This window comes from Mesoplodon mirus (assembly GCF_964341445.2).
Source record: "Mesoplodon mirus genome assembly, chromosome: 3".
In the NCBI taxonomy this organism is placed as follows: Eukaryota; Metazoa; Chordata; class Mammalia; order Artiodactyla; family Ziphiidae; genus Mesoplodon; species Mesoplodon mirus.
This window is the reverse complement of record NC_138978.1, coordinates 15,886,310-15,907,629: the sequence shown is the minus strand read 5'-3', so window position 1 is coordinate 15,907,629 and position 21,320 is coordinate 15,886,310. Positions and strand designations below refer to the sequence as shown.

General features: G+C 43.8%; 1 protein-coding gene and 1 pseudogene across 2 annotated transcripts in view; both read left to right on the top strand.

The window, feature by feature from the left end:
- The first annotated feature begins 504 nt into the window (after positions 1–504).
- SDHB (succinate dehydrogenase complex iron sulfur subunit B) overlaps positions 505–21,320 on the top strand; it is a 36,569-nt gene continuing 15,753 nt past the window's right edge. Inside the window, exons 1-2 of the mRNA XM_082616122.1 lie at positions 505–732; positions 11,558–11,685. Of these exons, the coding sequence (XP_082472248.1) occupies positions 661–732; positions 11,558–11,685 (200 nt within the window). The 5' untranslated portion in view covers positions 505–660. The remainder of the gene's footprint in view (positions 733–11,557; positions 11,686–21,320) is intronic.
- On the top strand, positions 14,397–16,169 carry LOC309800585 (protein FAM210A-like; annotated as a pseudogene). Its single transcript has 2 exons — positions 14,397–14,781; positions 15,154–16,169. The product of its transcript is annotated as a protein FAM210A-like (transcript).

The following is a 21,320-nucleotide window of genomic DNA, read 5'->3' as shown; positions in this document are numbered from 1 at the left end:
TTGGGCCCTGACCAGATAAGAGATAAAAGACCACCTATTCCTCATTCTTGGAATCAGGGAGACCTCCTCAACTACACATGTGCAGAAAGGCTCCTTGGGGACTTCCCTGGTGGCGCAGTGGTTGAGAGTCCGCCTGCCGATGCAGGGGACACGGGTTCGTGCCCCGGTCCGGGAAGATCCCACATGCCGCAGAGCGGCTGGGCCCGTGAGCCACGGCCGCTGAGCCTGCGCGTCCGGAGCCTGTGCTCCGCAACGGGAGAGGCCACAACAGTGAGAGGCCCGCGTACCGAAAAAAAAAAAAAAAAAAAAAAAAAAATCGGGGTAAGACTTGGATCAGATGGCTCCGCCTCATCATGCTCTTTGTCCCACCCCTTTCTACTGCCCTCCCTCTCAGACTCCGCCCCCTTCCTGAGGAAGGTCACCTTCCAACGCGGGAAGCCAAGTGGGCATGCGCTGAGTCTACCGCAACTGCACGCTCTTGTTGGCTTTCTCCTCCTTCCCTCCTCCCCCTCGGAAAACCGGAAGCCGCCTCCCACTCGGTGGCTCCTGCGCGGCTAGCGGGTCCTCGGTGGATCCTGGCTCGGTGCCGCGGTGCTCGGCGGGACGCCGGCGGAGAGTGACATCGGGGTTAAGGGGTGGGGCTCGACGTCAGGATCCAAGATGGCGGCGGTGGTCGCAGTCTCCTTGAGGCGCCGGTTCCCGGCCACAACCCTTGGCAGGGCCTGCCTGCAGGTGAGTTTCGGCTCTGGGGTGGGAAGGGCAGGGATGAAAGTCACGGAGATGGCTTGCCGTTGAGGGGGCGGCGGAGGAGATTGAGGGGAGCACAGGGCCAGGCCTCAGGGAGGAGGATACCAGCTCCCGCTTGCTCAGGGCTCTGATTTTGGACGGGAGCATCCCTGCTGGTTATCGTTCTAAACCTCTCTGCAGCCTGTGAGTTGGTCTGGGCGGAGAGGATTTTTTTAGACATAGGAATAAAAAAGAAGTTCAGAGAGGGGACTTGAATTGCCCAAGGTCACATGGCGAGCGAGTGACGACTGACTTGGAAGCAGAATTCCAGTCCAGACATTTGAACGCCGAGCCCTTTTTCTGCCACCAAACCATCCCCTCTGAGAAACACAGAACCGCCGAAGCGTGAAGGATGGGACTGGGAGGCGAGGCGCTCCTCCGGGGTGCAAGGTTGAGGGCTCAGTAAAGAGGGGAAGGGAGAAACGGAGGAAAATCCACTCAGCCCCCTGAGGATCTGGGGTCCTTAAAGCAGCGTCATCCTCTCGTATCATAATACCGCCAGAGTTTGGGCTTGGATCACAGGTACAGAGCTTGGCGCTGCTCTTATTTATATTATTCCGGGTGCATTGATACGTTTTCTCCACGCCGCTTGTATTGTCAGGAAACTGCACACTTCTGATCTACATTCTAAATGGGAACAGGTAGAAGGGGAAGGGAAATTGCCATTGCAATCTGTGTATATCAGGGACTGAGGTATTACAAATCCCTTTCAAATCTTTTTTCCTCCTCTGGGCTCCTGAAAAAACCCTGTAAGGTGGGTGAGCAGGAATTCTAACCTCCTGTTTAGAGATTTGAAAACTGAGGCCCCAGAAAGGTTTTTTTTTTTTTTTTACTTGCTCAAAAATATCACAGCCAATGGGCCTCCCTGGTGGCGCAGTGGTTGAGAGTCCGCCTGCCGATGCAGGGGATACGGGTTCATGCCCCGGTCTGGGAGGATCCCATGTGCCGCGGAGCGGCTGGGCCCGTGAGCCATGGTCGCTGGGCCTGCGCGTCCGGAGCCTGTGCTCCGCAACGGGAGAGGCCACAGCAGTGAGAGGCCCGCATACCGCAAAAAGAAAAAAAAAAAAAAAAAAAAAAAATATCACAGCCAAGAACCAGTTGATCCAGAACCTAAACTCAGTGTTTTGAACATAATGTGTGAAAAACTCCTAGCACAGATCTGGGCACGTGGTAGGTGTACAAGAAATATTCGGTCCTCTCCTCTTCTTGCACTCCCATGAGAATACGTCTCATCTTAAGTAACTGCTCTGGCTGCACAGCGCAGTGCATATGGCCCATCTTCTAATGCTAAATCTTTCCAATATGCTATACGTGAACTTAGACAAGTCATTTTACAGGCTTTCTGAGAAGGAGGGATGAGAAAGAGCACTGCCTACCAGAGTCTCAAGCTGGTGCCCTCTGAACATTAAATTGGTGATTGATAATGACATTTTTACCAGTTCCTTTTATAGCTGCTGAGCAAGCAATTTAGTTGTGAGAGCCGCACCAATGAGAGTGAGTTCTAAAGCTCAGGTCCCTCTTCCAAGCATGAATTATAGAAAAGGCTGGTTTCATAGGTCAGTGTTGTAATTCCAAGTGAGGCCATTGTAGGGCCTCCTGAGGGCAGAGAAAATAGAAGATTCCCACACACATGCACCCCCTTGTAGGAATATGCATTCAGACCCACAAAAGCCACCTAAAAAGTAATGAGCGTGGTGTGTTAGCTCTGGGTACAGTCAGGTTCCTAGGAGTCTAGGACACAGTAGGATTTTCTTCTGAATTCCTTTTATTTAGTTTGCACCGCTGAACCACAGTTCTGCCGGTAAGTATTTAACTGTAACGTATGAACTGTTCTTTGTGTTGTTACCTCATTTCTTCGTCTAGACTCTGTATTCCTTGAAGGCAATTACCAGCTACTTTCAGTTGTGTGTATCATTGCTCCTCGCACTGGCAGGGCTTAGGATACCTATCTGCCAGTCAGAATAATACAAGAACTGATACGGTTGCCAATACTGAAAAGCAGAACTTATTTTCTGAGCCATGCTAGAAACTTGGCCCTCTAGTTAATCCTATGAGGTAGATTTTAACACTCCCAACCTTCTTACAAAAGAGGAAATAAAATCAGAAAGGTTAAGTAATTTGCCAGAGAACATCCAGCTACTAAGTGGTAGAGCTTGCATGTGGACCCATGCCACTCAGACATCTAGCTCCAAGCCTGCTCCTTAAGGAAGCTTTCCTAGGGACATAACAAGCTGCCTTCAGCATGATCCAGAATTCACCCTTCTCATCCTCCGTCCGGTTTCAGTCCAGTTGTTGATGATCTTGCTTCTTCCCATAAATTATAAACTGTGGGTTTCATCTTATCCAAGATTTCCTACAAAGGTGCGCTAAGCCTTGAATACTCACTAGTTTTGTAGATTGAGGTAGAAATGCTTTTGAAGGACCCCCCACCACCACCACACCGCCACCTTGGTCATGGGTTTGTGGTATAAATTTCTGGACAGGCTACAAAAAAAAAACCTCAAATTTTTGCCCACCTCCCCACTTCCTCCTGTATATCCTCCTTTTCTGCCTGTTGCTGTGGGACAGTCGGCAGCACTCCAGGGGCTGCCCTTCCCTCGTGCTGTCTGTCCCACTGCTTATTCAAAGATACCTCTCCAGGGCTTCCCTGGCAGCTCGGTGGTTAAGAAGCTCCTGCCAATGCAAGGGACGTGGGTTCGAGCCCTGGCCCGGGAAGATCCCATATGCCGTGGAGCAGCTAAGCCCGTGCACCACAACTGCTGAGCCCACGTGCCACAACTACTGAAGCCTGCACGCCTAGAGCCCATGCTCTGCAGCAAGAGAAGCCACGACAGTGAGAAGTCCGTGCCCTGCAATAAAGAGTAGCCCCAGCTCACTGCAACTGGAGAAAGCCCACACGCAGCAACGAAGACCCAACACAGCCAAAAATGAAAAATTAAATAAATAAATAAATAAATAAATAAATAAATTTATTTATTTAAAAAAAAGATAGCTCTCCATGAGAATTCCCTGACAGTCCAGCAGTTAAGACTCCACGCTTCCATTGCAGGGGTCATGGGTTCAATCCCTGGTTAGGGAACTAAAACCCCGCAAGATTCGTATGGGAAAAAAAAAAAGAGGCAAAGATAGCTCTCCAGAAAGTCTCCCCTCTCCCCTGCCTTATCAGGTTTTCCTTCTCTGCTGGATCGGCAGCAGCAGCACACAAGCATGGTGTAATTTCTTCTGTCTTAAAAAAAAAAAAAAAAAAAAAAAACGGATCCAGCCACCACCCCAGTTCTCCACTCATCTTTATAGAAAAATGTCTCAAGACGTGTCTGAACTCGCTGACCACAGTTCATCTCCCCACATCTTCCCATGAACCTATTCCAGTCAGACTTTTCACGCTTAGCACTTCACGGAAAGTACCTGGGTCAGGGTCACCAGTGACCTTGGCTTTGTTAAATCCAACGTCAGTCCTCAGTTCTCATGGTACTTTGCTCTCTGAAGCATATTGTTCACTCCCTCCTCAAAACACTTTTTTTGGCCTGACTCCCAGGACATCCCAGGCTTCAGGTTTTCCCCCTTGCACATTGGCAGTTCTTTCTGTCTCCCTTTGCTGATTTCTCCTTTTTTGCCCCAAACTCTAAATGCTGTGGCTCAGTCCTTAGGCCTCATCTTTGTAGACACTCCTTTGGGCTTTAGATACCTCCTAAATTTATGTCTCCAGCCCAGACTTCACCCCAAATCTTCAGATTCAGATGGCCACCCAACTATATTCTCAAAATCTCCTCATGGATATTTACTAAACTTTGCTTGCCTAAAACCAAACTCCTGCCACACACACCAACTTTCCCTCCCATCGCAGTTGATGGCAACTTCATCCTTCACGTGGCTTGGGCCAAACACTTTGGAGTCATCCTTGCTCTTTGCCTCACTCCCAATCTGTAAGCAAATCTGTCAGTTCCTTCTTAAAGTGTATTTAAAAACTAACCGCTTTTCACCATTTCCACAGCCACCAGCCTTGTTCAAGCCATCATCATCTCAGCTGATTATCGCAGTTACTTCCTGCTTTTCTTGCTTTCATCTTTGCACCTCTACAGTTGGTTCTCAAAACAGGAGGCAACATGATCCTTTCAAAACTTGTCTTTGTCACTCCTCTGCTCAAAACCTTCCAGTAGTTTCCCATATTACTCGGGGTAGAAGCAAAAGTCCTTCCAAGGCCTGCGTGGTCCGGTTCTCCCATCAACGTCCTGATTTCCGCTCCTGTTCCTGTCCCTCTCACTCAAGCCATTCTCAGCTACCACCGGCGCCTCGTTTCTCCTCAAACACATTCCCACCTGAAGATCTTTGTGCTCCGTGCTCCCTCTGCCTTCTGCGCTCTTCCCCTAGATTTATGTGTGGCTTGCTTACTCACCTCCTTCGGGTCTTTGCTCAAGTGTCAGCTTTTCAGTGAAGTCTTCCCCGGCCACCCCATTTAGAGTTGTCTCCAGGATCCCTATTCCCCTTCTATCCCTCCCTCCACCCCCATCATGGCATTTATCACCACCTGCCAAACTATAGGTTTTATTTGTGTGCATCTCCTCCAATCACTGTGTAAGCTGCACAGGACTGGGATGTATGTCTGTTTGGTCCTTGATTCCCCCAAAGCCCAGAACAGTCCCTGGAGCATAGTAGTTGAACAAATAAGTGAATGACTATATCTGGACCAACTACCGCCTAAAATCTTGCTGATTGTATAAGTAGAGTAAAAACTTTTGCTCTATGGATCTTTTGGGGGAGAGGAATTATCTTTTTGTGCTGTTCTGTTTGGGATGTGCATTTTCACCACTATATAGCAGCTAAAAGGTTGGACTTTGGAGTCAGATGACCTATGTCTGAATCCTGGCTCTTTTGTTATATGACCTTATTCTCATTTTTTAATTAAGAATAAAAAACTTTCCTCGTAGAGATGTTGTAAAGATTAGACATAATTTAGTACGACATCTGGCACGTGGTAAGGGCTGAGCGATGAAAGCTGTCGTTATTACTTCTACTACATGAACCTACAGAACAAATTTTTAGATTTCTTTGTTTGGGGAATGTTTTTTTAATCACAGCTCCCATAATCCTGTGGATTAACTCTTAGTTCAGCCCTCAAGATGAACAAAGTTCCATCACTTTTAGAACCACAACCTGCCCTGGCCATTTTGATTTCAGTATCTTCTCTCTTCGTTCCTGTTAGCCCCCCCTTACCCCACCAAATGTTGTATAAAATACGTTGTATAAAAAACTCAAAATGAATTTAAATTAGTTGTTTTGGAAAAAAATTAGTGACACTTTGGGGTACCCCAAAACTTATGTTGGGCTTTATCGCCTTCAGATACTCTGTTGTGTGGTTTTTTTGTTTGTTTTAATTTTTTTTTTTTTTTGGCTGCATTGGGTCTTCGTTGCTGAACGCAGGCTTCCTCTAGTTGTGGCAAGCGGGGGCTACTCTTTGTAGCGGTGTGCGGACTTCTCAGGGCTTCTCATTGCGGTGGCTTCTCTTGTTGCAGAGCACGGGCTCTAGGCGCACGGGCTTGTTGTGGCTCGTGGGCTCAGTAGTTGTGGCTTGCAGGCTCTAGAGCACGGGCTCAGTAGTTGTGGCTCACGGGCTTAGTTGTTCTGCGGCATGTGGGATTGTCCCAGACCAGGGCTCGAACCTGTGTCCCCAGCATTGGCAGGCAGATTCTTAACCACTGCGCCACCAGGGAAGTCCCTGTATTATTATTTTTTTATTTTATTTTTATTTTTTTATTTTTATTTTTTTTTGCACTACGAGGGCCTCTCACTGTTGTGGCCTCTCCCGTTGCGGAGCACAGGCTCCGGACGCGCAGGCTCAGCGGCCATGGCTCACGGGCCCAGCCACTCCGCGGCATGTGGGATCCTCCTGGACCGGGGCACGAACCCGTGTCCCCTGCATCGACAGGCGGACTCAATCACTGCGCCACCAGGGAAACCCCCCTGTATATTTTTTAAAGTCATTTTATCCCTTTCTCCCTACTACCTGTCTCAGGCATAGCAGTCTCCCACTCTGGGAAACAGTTTAGCAGTTTCTTAAAAAGTTAAACATATAACTACCATACAACCCAGCAATTACACTCCTGGGCATTTATCCTAGAGAAATGGAGACTTATGTTCACACAGAAACTTGTCCACAAACGTTCATTAAACTTTATTCATAATAGCCCCAAACCTGGAAACAACCTGCATATCCTTCAGTGGGTGAATGGCTTAACAAACTGAGGTGCATCAGACCATGGAACACTACTTGGTAATAAAAAGAAATGACTGTTGAGGCACACAACTTGGCTGAGTCTCTAGAGAGTTATGCTGAATGGAAAAAAAGCCAGTCTCCCAAAATTACATATGAGATGATTACATTATATAACATTCTTAAAATGACAAAATTACAGAAATGTAACAGATTAGTGATTGCTAGGGGTGAAGGAGTAGGAATGGGAGGCCTGAGGGGCATGGCTGTGGCTGTAAAAGAGCGGATCTTTGTGGGGGTGGAAATAATGTCCTGTACCTGGACTATATCAGTGGTAATATTCTGGTTATGATACTGTGCTGTAGTTTTGTATAGTGTTACCACTGGGGGAAATTGAGTGAAGAGTACACGGGATCTCAGTATTATTATAAATGCATGTGATTCTACAGCTATTTCCAAATGAAAAGTGTAATTTAAAAAACTAACAATCTAGGGGCTTCCCTGGTGGCGCAGTGGTTGGGAGTCTGCCTGCCGATGGAGGGGACACGGGTTCGTGCCCCAGTCCAGGAAGATCCCACATGCCATGGAGCGGCTGGGCCCGTGAGCCATGGCCGCTGAGCCTGCGCGTCCAGAGCCTGTGCTCCGCAACGGGAGAGGCCACAGCAGTGAGAGGCCCGCATACCGAAAAAAAAACTAACAATCTGTGGATATATGCAACAACATGAATGAATCTCAGAGCATCATGTTGAGCGAAAGAAGCTAGACACAAGTTGTATTATCTCATGGCATGTATATGAAATTCTATAAGAGGCAAATTTGTAGTGATAGAAAGCCAATCAGTTGCCAGGGGTAGGGAGAGGGTGCTGACTGCAAAGGAACACTAGAGAACTTTCTGAATGGAAATACTCTGTCATAATTGTGGTAGAAGTTATACAACTTTATCAAAACTCATCAAATTATACACTTAAAATTAGTGTATTTTATTGTAATGAATATACCTCATTAAATCTAACAAAAACCAAAAAGGGTGTGTTAAGTAAGCAAAAGGCCGCTGGAGCTAACATCTTCAAGAGGGAATTCCCTGGTGGTCCAGTGGTTAGGACTCCGCGCTTTCACTGCCGAGGTTGCAGGTTCCGGGCAACTAAGATCCCGAAAGCCATGCGGCGCAACCAGAAAATAATAATAATAATATCTTCAGGAATCTTTTCACTTCCTCCACTTCCTCTTAAACACCACAAGGTGGCATTAGCCAAACGTTCCTGTCATTTCACAGTGGAGTCCCTAGTGAAAAGTGTTCATTTGTAGAAATGACTCCTTTTATTAATGATCTTAGCCAGCTTGGTGATAAGATAAAATACAGCTTTCATCCTCACCTTCACTTTCATTTTCTTCATACATTTTCTTCTTTTATACTGAGAGCTGATATTTTCAGCTTCATTTAATTTGGGGCAGTTTTTGCCAGCAAGTAATAAACTCCATTGCATTTCTTGTAATTACTCAGTTAACCTTAAGAGTTTTTACTTTCTTTAACAGTGTGTAAGAGGATTAGCTGGGGCTTCCCTGGTGGCACAGTGGTTGAGAGTCTGCCTGCCGATGCAGGGGACACGGGTTCGTGCCCCGGTCCGGGAAGATCCCATATGCCGGGGAGCGGCTAGGCCCGTGAGCCATGCCGCTGAGCCTGCGCGTCCGGACCCTGTGCTCCGCGACGGGAGAGGCCACAACAGTGAGAGGCCTGCGTACCGCAAAAAAAAAAAAAAAGAAGAGAGAGAATTAGCTAGCCTGGAATACCATCTGAATATTTCAATCTTCAACTTATAAGTGCTCTTTGGACTGGCAGGATCCCTCATCACCGTAGTAGAAGCTCAGCAGGACTTGTTGAGACCTTGTTTCATCTGCCTAAATGCAAAAGGGCTTCAAGGACTATGGGATGGGGACAGCTCAGCATTACAGTTTCCCCTACATATAAACAAGTTCCGTTCTGAGAGTGTGTTCATAAGTCCGGTTTGTTCGTAAGTCCAACAAAGTTAGCCTAGGTACCCAACTAACACAATCGGCTATATAGTACTGTACTGTAATAGGTTTGTAATACTTTTCACACAAATAATACATAAAAAACAGACACAAAAGATGAAGACATTTTTAATCTTACAGTACAGTACCTTAAAAGTACAGTAGTACAGTATAACAGCTGGCATACAGGGGCTGGCATCGAGTGAACAGGCAAGAAGAATTACTGACGGGAGGAGGTGGGAGATGGTTCCTTGCTGGAACCAGATGCACGTTCGCACCTTTGAAAGTTCGCAACTTGAAGGTTCTTATGTAGGGGACTTACTGTATACAGTATGTGGTTAGGACTCCGCGCTTTCACTGCCAAGGACCGGCATTCAATCCCTAGTCGGGGAACTAAGATCCCACAAGCCACACAGCGCAGCCAGAAAATAAAGTAAAAAAATAAAATTGTATTAAAATTTTTTAATTAAATTTAAAAAATTGTTAGACTGAGTAATGCACATTACCCTCCCTAACATGGATGAGCCTTATCCAATCAACTGAAGGCCTCAGTAGAAGAAAAGGCCGACCCTCCTTTGAATAAGAGGAAGTTCCTCCTGCCTGACTGCTTTCAAACTAAGACATTGATTTTTTTTCTTGCCTTTGGACTTGAAATAACGACTCTTCCTGGGTCTTGAGCCTGCTGGCCTTCGGACTAGAACTATACCATTAGCTCTCCAGCTTGCCAACTGCAGATCTTGAGACTTGTTATCCCCTGTAATCACGTGAGCCAATTCCTTATAATAAATCTCTTTTCATATATGTGTATATATATGTACACACCATTGGTTCTGTTTCTCTGGAGAACCCTAACTAATACACCTGCCCTTAAGGAGTTAAGACGTAAAGAGAAGAAAACAGCACCAAGAAGAGGCCTGAGAATATTCACAAATGAATAGTACAGTGTTTAGGAACATGGGTTCTGGAGACAGACAGACAGACCTGGGTCCCAATCCTGGCTCCACTCACCAGCTCTGTAATCATGGGCCCATCACTTGATCTCTGAGCCTCATTTTTCTCGTCTTTAAAATGAAGATTCAGTGGAGTAATTAATATAAAGCATTTAATTCGGTGCCAGGCAGTAATAAATAGTGGTTTTTTAAATGAGTATAAACTTAAATATAAAACTTTTTTTTGAGCAACAGCACCCTTTTTGCAAATATGTTTTTGTGGGGAGGCTGTTCTGGTTGAAGGAGTGACCACCCTCTTAACCTTATCCTATCCCAGCAGCCCTTGGGTGGCACTCTGGGATTCCTTGGCTCGCTGTGTGAAACCCACTGGCAGAGACTGTAAGTGCCCAGGAGATGGAACAGAATCATCAGAGAGAGCAGGTCTCAGCTGTTTGTTAGTTCCCTAAATTTATTTTAAGATACAATATTCTTTATCTTGTTTCCTGCCATAACGCTATGGACGGAATGTTTGTGTTCCTCCAAAATTCATATGTGGAAGCCCTAATCCCCACTGTGGTGGTATTTGAAAATGGGGCCTTTGAGAGGGAATTAGGGTTAAATTAGGCCATGAGGGTAGGGCCTGTATGATGGGATTAATGCCTTTATAAAAAGAGGAAAAGACATGAGATCTCTTTCCAACATGTGAAGATAGGCAGGAATGTAGCTCTCTGCAAACCAAGAAGGTCCTCACTAGACATCAAATCTGCTGACACCTTGATCTTGGGCTTCCCAGCCTCCAGAACTGTGAGAAGTAAATGATTGTTGTTTAAGCCACCCAGTCTTTGGTATTTTTTTTTACAATGGCCCAGACTAAGACACCTAATCTAAAAACACCAGCATCTCATTTTGACAACTGCAGTGGCTTTCTAACTGGTTTCCCCAGATGTCATGTGACAATTCTTCTTTTGTAAGCCAGTGATGTTCTTCTCAAAAATAAAAATGATTGTGTCACCCACCTGATAAATTTTTATTAGCTTCCTATTGCTCTTAGGATAAAATCAAAACTTACAAGTCTTTCTTAACTTCCTTGAGTCTGCCACTCTTCCATCCCTTGTCAAGTCACCCTGCTTTACAGTGGACTTCTCTCGGTCCTCACAGGTGCCTGTGCTCTCCCCCACCCGGGCCTCTACATGTGTTGTTCCTAGGTTTATAACACCCTGTTCTCCTTCCCCTTCATCCCTATACATCAAGCCTCAGCTTAAATATCATTTATAGAGCCTTCCCCGACCACTTAAACTAGTGCAAGTCTGCTGCATTCTCCCCTCTCTTTATTGTGAATATTTCATTTCTCTTCTTGCTCATTACAAAGTAGATTCTATAAGGGCAAAGGCTATGTCTGTTTTGTTAAGCACCATTTCACCAGCCCCCAGCACCATGTCTGGCATATCACAGGTACTTAGTATTGTGTGTTGGATATTGGATGACTGCCTATCCCAAGAAGACTGTGTCAGTAATGTGTGGGTTTGTATCCAGTATTGCAATTTATAGTGGCAACTAAATAGAAGGATTTATCTTGCATTTTTAATGATTTTTTTTTCCTTCTTATGAACTTTTTAAATTTCAGGCCTGCCGTGGAGCCCAGACAGCTGCAGCTACAGCTCCCCGAATCAAGAAATTTGCCATCTATCGATGGGACCCAGACAAGACTGGAGATAAACCTCATATGCAAACTTACGAAATTGATTTGAATAAGTGAGTATCTCTGTGAAAGCTAGGTATTTGATAAATGAAGGTGAGCTCTTGATCTATTTCAGGGACATGGTTTTCCTATCCTTGGAAGGTTTAAAAACAGATTATCCAGTGGCTCTGGAATTTATCATCTATTTTTAAAACAACAAGGTAGATACCTGATTCAAAAACAATACCAAGAAGAACAACTTTTACAAAATTCATTTCCTTCCTGCAAATCAAAGTATAACAGTTTCTAGGAATACTGACAGAGATGGCATTATGCATAGTATCTGAAGTCATTAACACATTAGCAATTTAAAAATACTCAGTGTTTTTATGTTAATTTATGTATATGGACCTATGTATTCTATAATAATGATAAGCACTGTAAACTTGGCAGGAATGGAGATAGGCCAAGATAGGGGTGTAGTTTAAATATGAAAAATGATCCTTACCTATGTATTAGCTTTCTGTTTCTGTCGTAATAATTGCCTCAAACTTAGTGGCTTAAAACAACATAGATTTATTATCTTATAGTTCTGTAGGTTAGAAGTCTGGTAACGGTTTCGTGACTAAAATCAAGGTGTCAGCAGGCTGTGTTCCTTTCTGGAGACTAGAGAATCCGTTTTCTGCTCCTTTGAGCTGTTGGCAGAATTCAGTTCCTTATGGTTGTAAGACCGAGGTCCCTGTTTTCTTGTTGGCTAAAAGCTGAGAGCCATTCCCAGTTTTTAGAGAAACTGCATTCCTTGGCTCATAGTCCACATCTTCAAAGCCAGCAGCAGCACGTTGAGTCCTTCACATTACCACTCCTGAACCACTCCTCTTCCATCTTTAAAGAATCTCCACAGGTAGCCAAAAGGAAAAAAGAATCTAGTGGGCTGGGCTCTAGCTTCCCACCACTCCACACCTCCACCTCCCAAGTAGAACCAGCGCTGTTCTGTTTTATGATCTGTTTTATTTGTAAACGAATTAAGTATTTCTTTTGAACAAAAGCTTCCATGGCACCAAAAAAATTTTTTGAAAACCACAGGTACTTTAAATGCTTTTTTAAAACTCTATCAACACACAAACTCTTTTTTTTTTTTTTTTTTTCGTGTACGCGGGCCTCTCACTGTTGTGGCCTCTCCCGTTGCGGAGCACAGGCTCCAGACGCACAGGCTCAGCGGCCATGGCTCATGGGCCCAGCCGCTCCGCGGCATGTGGGATCTTCCCAGACCGGGGCACAAACCCGTGTCCCCTGCATCGGCAGGCGGACTCTCAACCACTGCGCCACCAGGGAAGCCCACACGCAAACTCTTTTAATAAGATAGAGTTAATTAATATATAATCTTCTTCTCAGACAAAATTATCAAATATTCAGCAACCAAAAATTATTAATAAAATTCAAAGAAAGGGAAATTGTACAGGCCACATTTTCTGACCATAATACAATAAAACTAAAAATTCATATTAAGAACAAAAAAAACTTAATTACTTGGAAATTTAAAGCACTCTTTTAAATAACTACTTGATTAAGGAATAATAAAAATATTATTATCAGATACTTAGAAAATAAAAACATTGCAAATTAAAACTACAGAATGTGATTAAAACTGGACGAGTTAAATTCATAACTCTGTTCTTAATGATAAAATTTAAAGAGTGATTGCGTTTACTTCCAGTAATGGCAGAATAGTTTCCCTCATACTAACCTTTCAACAAATAATAACTGTACACTCTGGTTTATAAGATAAATATAAGAAGCAATGACCTGAAGGCACAGGAGAGTGACCAAAGCAGGCAGACACTGGAAGGGAGTTGACACTTAGAAGTATAGAGTGTTGCTTGGATAAATAAACTGTTTTTGCATGTTTTTTTTACCTGAGGGCAAGCCCCGGTTGATGTGGAAGTGCAAGGGCTAAAACTCGATTTAAAAAGAATCACAGTCTAGGGACTTCCTGGTGGTGCAGTGGTTAAGAATCCGCCTGCCAATGCAAGGGACATGGGTTCGAGCCCTGTTCTGGGAAGATCCCACATGCCGCAGAGCAACGAAGCCTGTGCGCCACTACTACTGAGCCTGCGCTCTAGAGCCTGCGAGCCACACCTACTGAAGCCCACACACCTAGAGCCCATGCTCCACAACAAGAGAAGCCACCGCAGTGAGAAGCCTGCACACCGCAACAAAGAGTAACCCGCGCACCGCAACAAAAGAGTAGCCCCCGCTCACCGCAACTACAGAAAGCCCACGCGAAGCAACGAAGACCCAATGCAAACTAAAATAAATAAATTTATTGAAAACAAAAACAAAAAAACCCCAGTCTTAGTGTGGTCACTAGCTTGAATAACCAGGTGATATATTTGGAAGCTACCATAGCACCAGAAAATGAGGGGGAAATCCTGGAAAGGAGTACAGAAGGGGAGCCCCAAATGCTGTTTATGAACTGTGCCCAGATCTTGAGTTCAGCCATACTAATTGTTGCTTTAAGAAGCAATCAGGCCGTACTGAGGGCACCGGCAAGAGCAGGTGCGAGCGGGTTTCTGGTGGGGCTGGTGTGTCGGGTGGGTGGGTGGGCCGGAAGCTGGGTCGCCTGAGCCCGCGGCTTCCAGCACCCTGACCCACGGTCGGCCCCTCACTCTGGAGGGACGGTGGGGGGGCTCGGAGCGGCCGCACAGCGGGGAGCGGCGGCGGCCTCAGGTCCTGAGTCTCTGTAGAAGCTGAAATCCATCAATCTCCGTTCTTCAAAATACAATGAAATGTACCAAAGACAGTATTCCGACTGGCATGTAGGACATGCATGGAACCAGATAAAGCTGGTCTTTGGGGACACTGTCAAAACATAAAGGCACCATTACTTTTATATACGTCGGAATCCAGAGTGGTTTGGGTACCGGGCCCTCGGAAACGATGGCTGTACTTACCCGCTGCCCAGTGTGCTGCAAAGGAAAGGAAGCCATTCATTGCTCATACACCCCAACCAGGGGTCCTTCACCATAAACAGTGGGAGCAGGATATCTTATCCAAGAGGGTTCTGTCATCCAGTGCTGCATCCCCAGAACTCTCTCCAAAAAAAGGAAGAACCTGATCCTTTACAAGACAGATCAGTTAGTCCTTACCAACGATTTAAGAAAACATTTAGGGCTTCCCTGGTGGCGCAGTGGTTAAGAATTTGCCTGCCAATGCAGGGGACACAGGTTCAAGCCCTGGTTCGGGAAGATCCCACATGCCGCGGAGCAACTAAGCCCGTGCGCCACAACTACTGAGCCTGCGCTCTAGAGCCCGCGAGCCATAACTACTGAGCCCACGTGCCACAACAATGAAGCCTGTGCGCCTAGAGCCCGTGCTCCTCAACAAAGAGAAGCCACCACAATGAGAAGCCCGCACACCGCAACAAAGAGTAGCTCCCTCTCGCTGCAACTAGAGAAAGCCCGTGCACAGCAACAAAGACCCAACACAACCAAAAATAAAATAAATAAAAATAAATAAATTTATTATTAAAAAAAAACATTTAGATAATATGGGAAAGTTTTGATTCCAGTGCATCTAATAACTTCCGGTGTTTGGTTTGGAATGTTTTATTATGCAGCCATAAAAGGAGTGAATGTCATTCCTTTTCTAGAACTTACTGGGTTACCAGACAGCATGGTAAACATTCTGAAAAATTCCCAGAGTGGACATGCACTAACAGCATATGCCCTGTTGAAGATTGCAATGCCTTCGCGGTACACTGTGACCCTGGGGGGACCTCCTTCACTGTGAAGTATGCGCAGCCGCAGCTACGTGTCGACGCCACCTCCTGGGAAGGAGTATCTGCAAGACAGGATGGAGGAGACAAAGGAGCTCCTCACAGAGAAGCTGGAGGAGACAAAGGACAGGCTCAGTGAAAAACTGCAAGAAACCAAAGGAAAGGCTTCTTTTAAGAAAAAAGTGGAATAGGGTGCGTTATATACCAGGTTATAGACAGTTCCTGCCCTTTAACCCTTGGAGACTATGGACAAAGGTACATGCTCTTGATTATTTTTTTGGTTAGCAGCCTAAATATAGCAGTTCTTTGAGGGTTAAAGAACTAAGATAACTTTTTAAACTTAAACATCACTAGAAAGATCAGTGTTTTTTGAAAAGAAAATATGAATCCAGTTTAAGAATTTCATGTCTGTAGCAGCGTTAAGCAGTCATCCATGTCTTCAGTTATCCTTGCTTTGTGTTTAGATGCAGCTGCTGACTCCTTGAAGAGCTGATGCGGCCCTCCACAGATTTAAGACTAGGTCTTCATCTTTGTTATTCATTGAGGTTTTAACTATATTCGGTTCTCATTGTGGAGACAAACTGATATCATCAGAACTGCTTGTGAATAAGAGGATATTTAGTCTTTCTATAAAGACAGTGTATAACGGTTACATACCAGTTAAAATGTAGACTTCATATGAAGAAAGCTGAATGAAAATTGGGTCATGTATATGTAAATAAGATGTATTGGTTATATGTAACTGAAAAATTGACCCTTTAAAAATGATTTTTACCTGAAGCTTGCCAGAATCAATTTTTTTTTTTTTTTTTTTTTTTTTTTTGCGGTATGCGGGCCTCTCACTGCCGTGGCCTCTCCCGTTTGTGCTCTGCGGCCATGACTCAGGCTCAGCGGCCCCGCCGCTCCGCGGCATGCGGGATCATCCCGGACCGGGGCGCGAACCCGTGTCCCCTGCATTGGCAAGCAGACGCTCAACCACTGTGCCACCAGGGAAGCCCCAGAATCAAAATTTTTAAGCAAATCTGTGCGGCATATCACTTTCTCACCCAGAACGTAAAACTGTTACTCCTGCATCATGTCCTCTCCAACTGATCTCTCAGAGGAAAAGGGAAAATCATTACACCTTAAGTTTATGGTAGAGATCAAATACCCTTAGCAGTGCCTGGAGCTTGTGATTCTCAGCAGTGCAGGTTTGGGAGGATGGGACCTGCCTGTCCCTGCCACCTGGTCTCCACCAGCCAGAGTCGGTCTTGATTCCATTTTGGAGTAAAATTTTAAGATAGTAGCCGCTGTTTTCCTCTTGCATTGAAACACCCTTACTTGAGCATTTTACTTGAATTTTTTAAATAGCAAAGCTATCATTAAAACCTGCTTGGAATGAAATTCAGTCATGTCAGATGTGAAAGTTGCCCCAGTTTGTGTGGGTGTGTTTGAGGATGTGTTTGTGTGTTTCCTTTTGCTCTGCCTTTACTTCAGTTCTAACTTTTGAATTGAAAGAGGGAAGGGGCCTCCTTCTAGACTGTCTTTGTTATGGGTGATCTGATAAGGCAAGAGAATGCCAGAAATAGTCCCACAGGCATCACTGCTGTGAGGCCGGGTTTTCGTATTAAATACTGAGTTTGGCCAAATTTAAAGAATACTTTAAAGGGAAAATAATGTTTACATTTGATACGTCTAATCATTATATTGGCTGTGCTGTGGTTGGACTCTTCTTTGTGGGGCGGGGTGGAGTGGTGAGGGGGCAGGGCTCACTCTGCCACACGCAGGCCTGATAAGGCAGGATGGTTTGTCTCCTGATACAGATCGAACACATTTTCAAATCCAAAAACAGTGAGCATGTTTTAGCTTGTTTATTAAATAATTCACATTTTTGAGTATATTAAATGCTAAGATAGATATTAACGAATTTATCTTTAACCACTGAGACTGCCTGGTTTAAAATCATGTGTTATAGGAAACTTTCTTTTTACTTTTCACGTTGCATAGGGCGTGTTTTCCAATGAGGATAAATTGTGGGTCTTAGAAGCACTAATAATCCTGAGTTTCCACCTTTGGTTCAGCCCACTTGAGATTTGTTGCCATCCCGTTTCATAATTGTGTTGTGTTTGTCCAGTTACAGAAAGTGAGGCGCTGGGGAGTGCTTTGAAATTCTCTAGTGAAACATTCTCTGAAGGTGTAAAAAAAAAAAAAAAAAAGAAATCACTCTTCTGAGAAGCATGATACAGTCCAGGGTTACTACAGCATGTTATTCATAAGGTCCAGCATACAACCCAAAATTACTAATCATACAAAGAAACAGTGAAAAGTGAAAAGACAATCTGGAGACCAGCCTTGAAGCAACCCAGTTGTGGGAACTAGCAGAAAGGATTTTAAGCAATTATAATTGTGTTTATAGATAAAGGAAGATACGCTCATGATGGGATAGGAAATCTCAGCAGAGAGTTAGAAACTATTGATAATTAAAAAGAACCAATGGAAAATCTGGAACTGAAAAATACAATATCTGAAATAGAAAATTCACTGGATAGGCTTAACAGCAGATTGGAAATGACAGTAGGAAGATTTGGTGAACCTGAAAGTAAATTACTAGGAAGTGTCTATTCTTAAGACAAAAAGGAAAAAAAGATTTTTTTTAAACTTTTTTATTATTATTATTATTTTTAATCTTTTTTTTTAATTACTTTATTTTTTGGCTGCATTGGGTCTTCATTGCTGTGCGTGGGCTTTCTCTAGTTTCGGTGAGTGGGGGCTACTCTTTGTTGCGGTGTGCAGGCTTTTCATTGCGGTGGCTTCTCTTGTTGCGGAGCATGGGCTCTAGGCACACAGGCTTCAGTAGCTGTGGCGTGTGGGCTCTAGAGTGCAGGCTCAGTAGTTGTGGTGCACGGGCTTAGTTGCTCCATGGTATGTGGGATCTTGCCGGATCAGGGATAGAACCCGTGTCCCCTGCATTGGCAGGCGGATTCTTAACCACTGCACCACCAGGGAAGTCCGGAAAAAAAGATTTTTAAAAAAGAACCTCATTGATCCATGAAACAGTATCAGAAGGTCTAACACACGTGTAATTGGGAGTCCCAGAAGGAGTGGAGTGGGAGAATGGGCAAAAAATATATTTGAAAAGGTAATGGCCAAGAATTTCTCAAGCTTGTGAAAAACATAATTTACATATTCAAGAATCTTAGTGAGGGCTTCCCTGGTGGTGCAGTGGTTAGGAATCCGCCTGCCAATGCAGGGGACATGGGTTCGAGCCCTGGTCCAGGAAGATCCCACGTGCTGCAGAGCAACTAAGCCCATGTGCCACAACTACTGAGCCTGCGCTCTAGAGCCTGTGCTCTGCTACAAGAGAAGTCACCACAGTGAGAAGCCCATGCACCACAACGAAGAGTTGCCCCACTCGCTGCAACTAGAGAAAGCCCTCACAGAGCAACAAAGACCTAATGCAGCTATAAATAAGTAAATAGATAGATAGATAGATAGATAGATTTTTAAAAAATCTTGGTGAACTCAAAGCCCAACATAAAGAAAGAAAGGAAGGAAGGAAGGCAGGAAAGAAAAGAAAGAGAGAGAGAGAGAAAGAAAGAAGAAAGGAAGGAAGGAAGGAAAGAGAGAGAGAGAGAGAGAGAAAGAAAAAGAAAGAAAGAAAACAAAGAAAGAAAAAGAAAAGAAAGAAAGAATAGAATCTTAGTGAACTCCAAGCAGGGTAGATACACAGAAAACCACCCAAGCACATCATAATCAAATTACTGAAGATAAAAATAAACAAAATCTTGGGCTTCCCTGGTGGCGCAGTGGTTGAGAGTCCGCCTGCCGATGCAGGGGACACGGGTTCGTGCCCCGGTCCGGGAAGATCCCACATGCCGCGGAGCGGCTGGGCCCGTGAGCCATGGCCGCCGAGCCTGCGCGTCTGGAGCCTGGGCTCCGCAACGGGAGAAGCCACAGCAGTGAGAGGCCCACGTATAGCAAAAAAAAAAAAAAAAAAAAAAATAAACAAAATCTTGAAAACTATGAGAAAAAAACACATTACATGCAGGGGTATGAATGATTGTTTACTACTCATCAGAAATTACAGAAGCCAAAAGACAGTGGAATGTCTTCTCTAAGTTACTAAAAGGAAAGCTCTGTCAACTGAAATTCTTTATTCAGCAAAAAGATCCTTCAAGATGAAGATGAAATTAAGACATTTTCAGATAACAAAAAGTAAAAGGAGTCATAGCTTCCTGTACTGTGTGAAAGAGGAAGTTTTTCAGGCTGAAGAAAAATAATGCCAGGTGGAAACTCAACTCTTAGAAAAGTAATAAAAGGCACCATATATGATAAATAAAAACCATTTTTTGTCTTAACTTTATTAAAATAGATATGACTGTTTAAAACAAAATCATAGGGAGTTCCCTGATGGTCCATTGGGTAAGACTCCATGCTCCCAGTCTGGAGGGCCCGAGTTTGATCCCTGGTCGGGGAACTAGGTCCCGCATGCATGCTGCAACTAAGAGTTGGCATGCCGCAACTAAGAGTTTGCCTGCCACAAGTAAGAAGTCCACATGCCACAACTAAAAGACCCAGCGCAGCCTAAATAAATAAATAATAACATTTTTAAAAAACAGAACAAAACTATAACATTGTCTTACATAAAATATAACTTACACAGAGGTTGGAATGTTGTTACATGAAGTGGTACAATATTAACTCTAAATAGACTGAAAATTTAAGGACATATAATTCTAGAGTAACCATTTTTTTAATGCAGAGAGATATATAGCTAAACTGGAATTGGAATATATAAATTAAATATATATATACTAAAATGGAATTCTGAAAACATTTACTTAATCTAAAAATACTACTTAAAAGAAGGCAGAAAAGAGAAAACAGGGCAAAAGTGTTGGGACAGATAGTAAAATGATAGACCCAGATCCAACCATATCAATAAGTACATCTAATGAAAAGAGACTAAACACTCCAATTAAATGTCCGAGATTGTCAGAATAAGTAAGTACATCAAATGAAAAGAGACTAAACACTCCAATTAAATGGCAAAGATTGTCAGAATAAGTAAAGAAGCAAAGCCCAACCACATGCTATCTACAAAAAAAAATTCTTGGCCACACTGTGGGGCATGCAGGATCTTAGTTCCCCGACCAGGGGGCGAACCCTCACCCCCAGCAGTGGAAGTGTGGAGTCTTAACCACTGTACTGCCAGGGAAGTCCCCAAAAATGCACTTTAAATATAAAGACACAGATAGGTTGAAAGTGAAAGAGTGGAAAACAATATACATGCAATCTGCATTAAACATAAAAAAGAGTGGCTATGGTAATATCAGATAAAGTAGACTACAAGGCAAAGAACACTACTGGAAATAAGAGGGGACATTTCATAATGATAAGGGGATCATTTTATCAGGAAGACATAACAATCATAAATGTGATTATGAAATACACATTCTTTTTAAGTGCACATGCTACATTCACTAAGATAGTGGGCCGTAAAACAAATTTCAATAAATTTCAAAAAGTTGGAATCTTACAGGGTATAATCTCTGACCACAGTGGAATTAAAATTTAAAGCAGTAACAGCAAGATATTTTAGGTATCAAAGCAGAAATCACAAGGGAAATTAGAGATGTTGAACTAAATGATAATGAAAATATAATTTCAAAATATGCAAGATGCATCTAAAGCAGTGCTTAGAGGGAAATTTATAGCTTCAAATGCATACATTAAAAGAGAAAAGGTTTAGAATCAGTGATCTAAGATTCTACCCTAAGAAGGTAGAAAAAGAAGAGCAAGGTAAACCAAAAGCAAGTAGAAAAATGAAATAATAAAAATAAGAGCAAATAGGATGGGGGCTGGGGGTAAGACAGCTGGTAGAAAAAAATAAAACCAAAAGTTGGTTTTTTTGGAAACAACAAATTTGATCATCTCCTAGCCAGACTGGAGAAA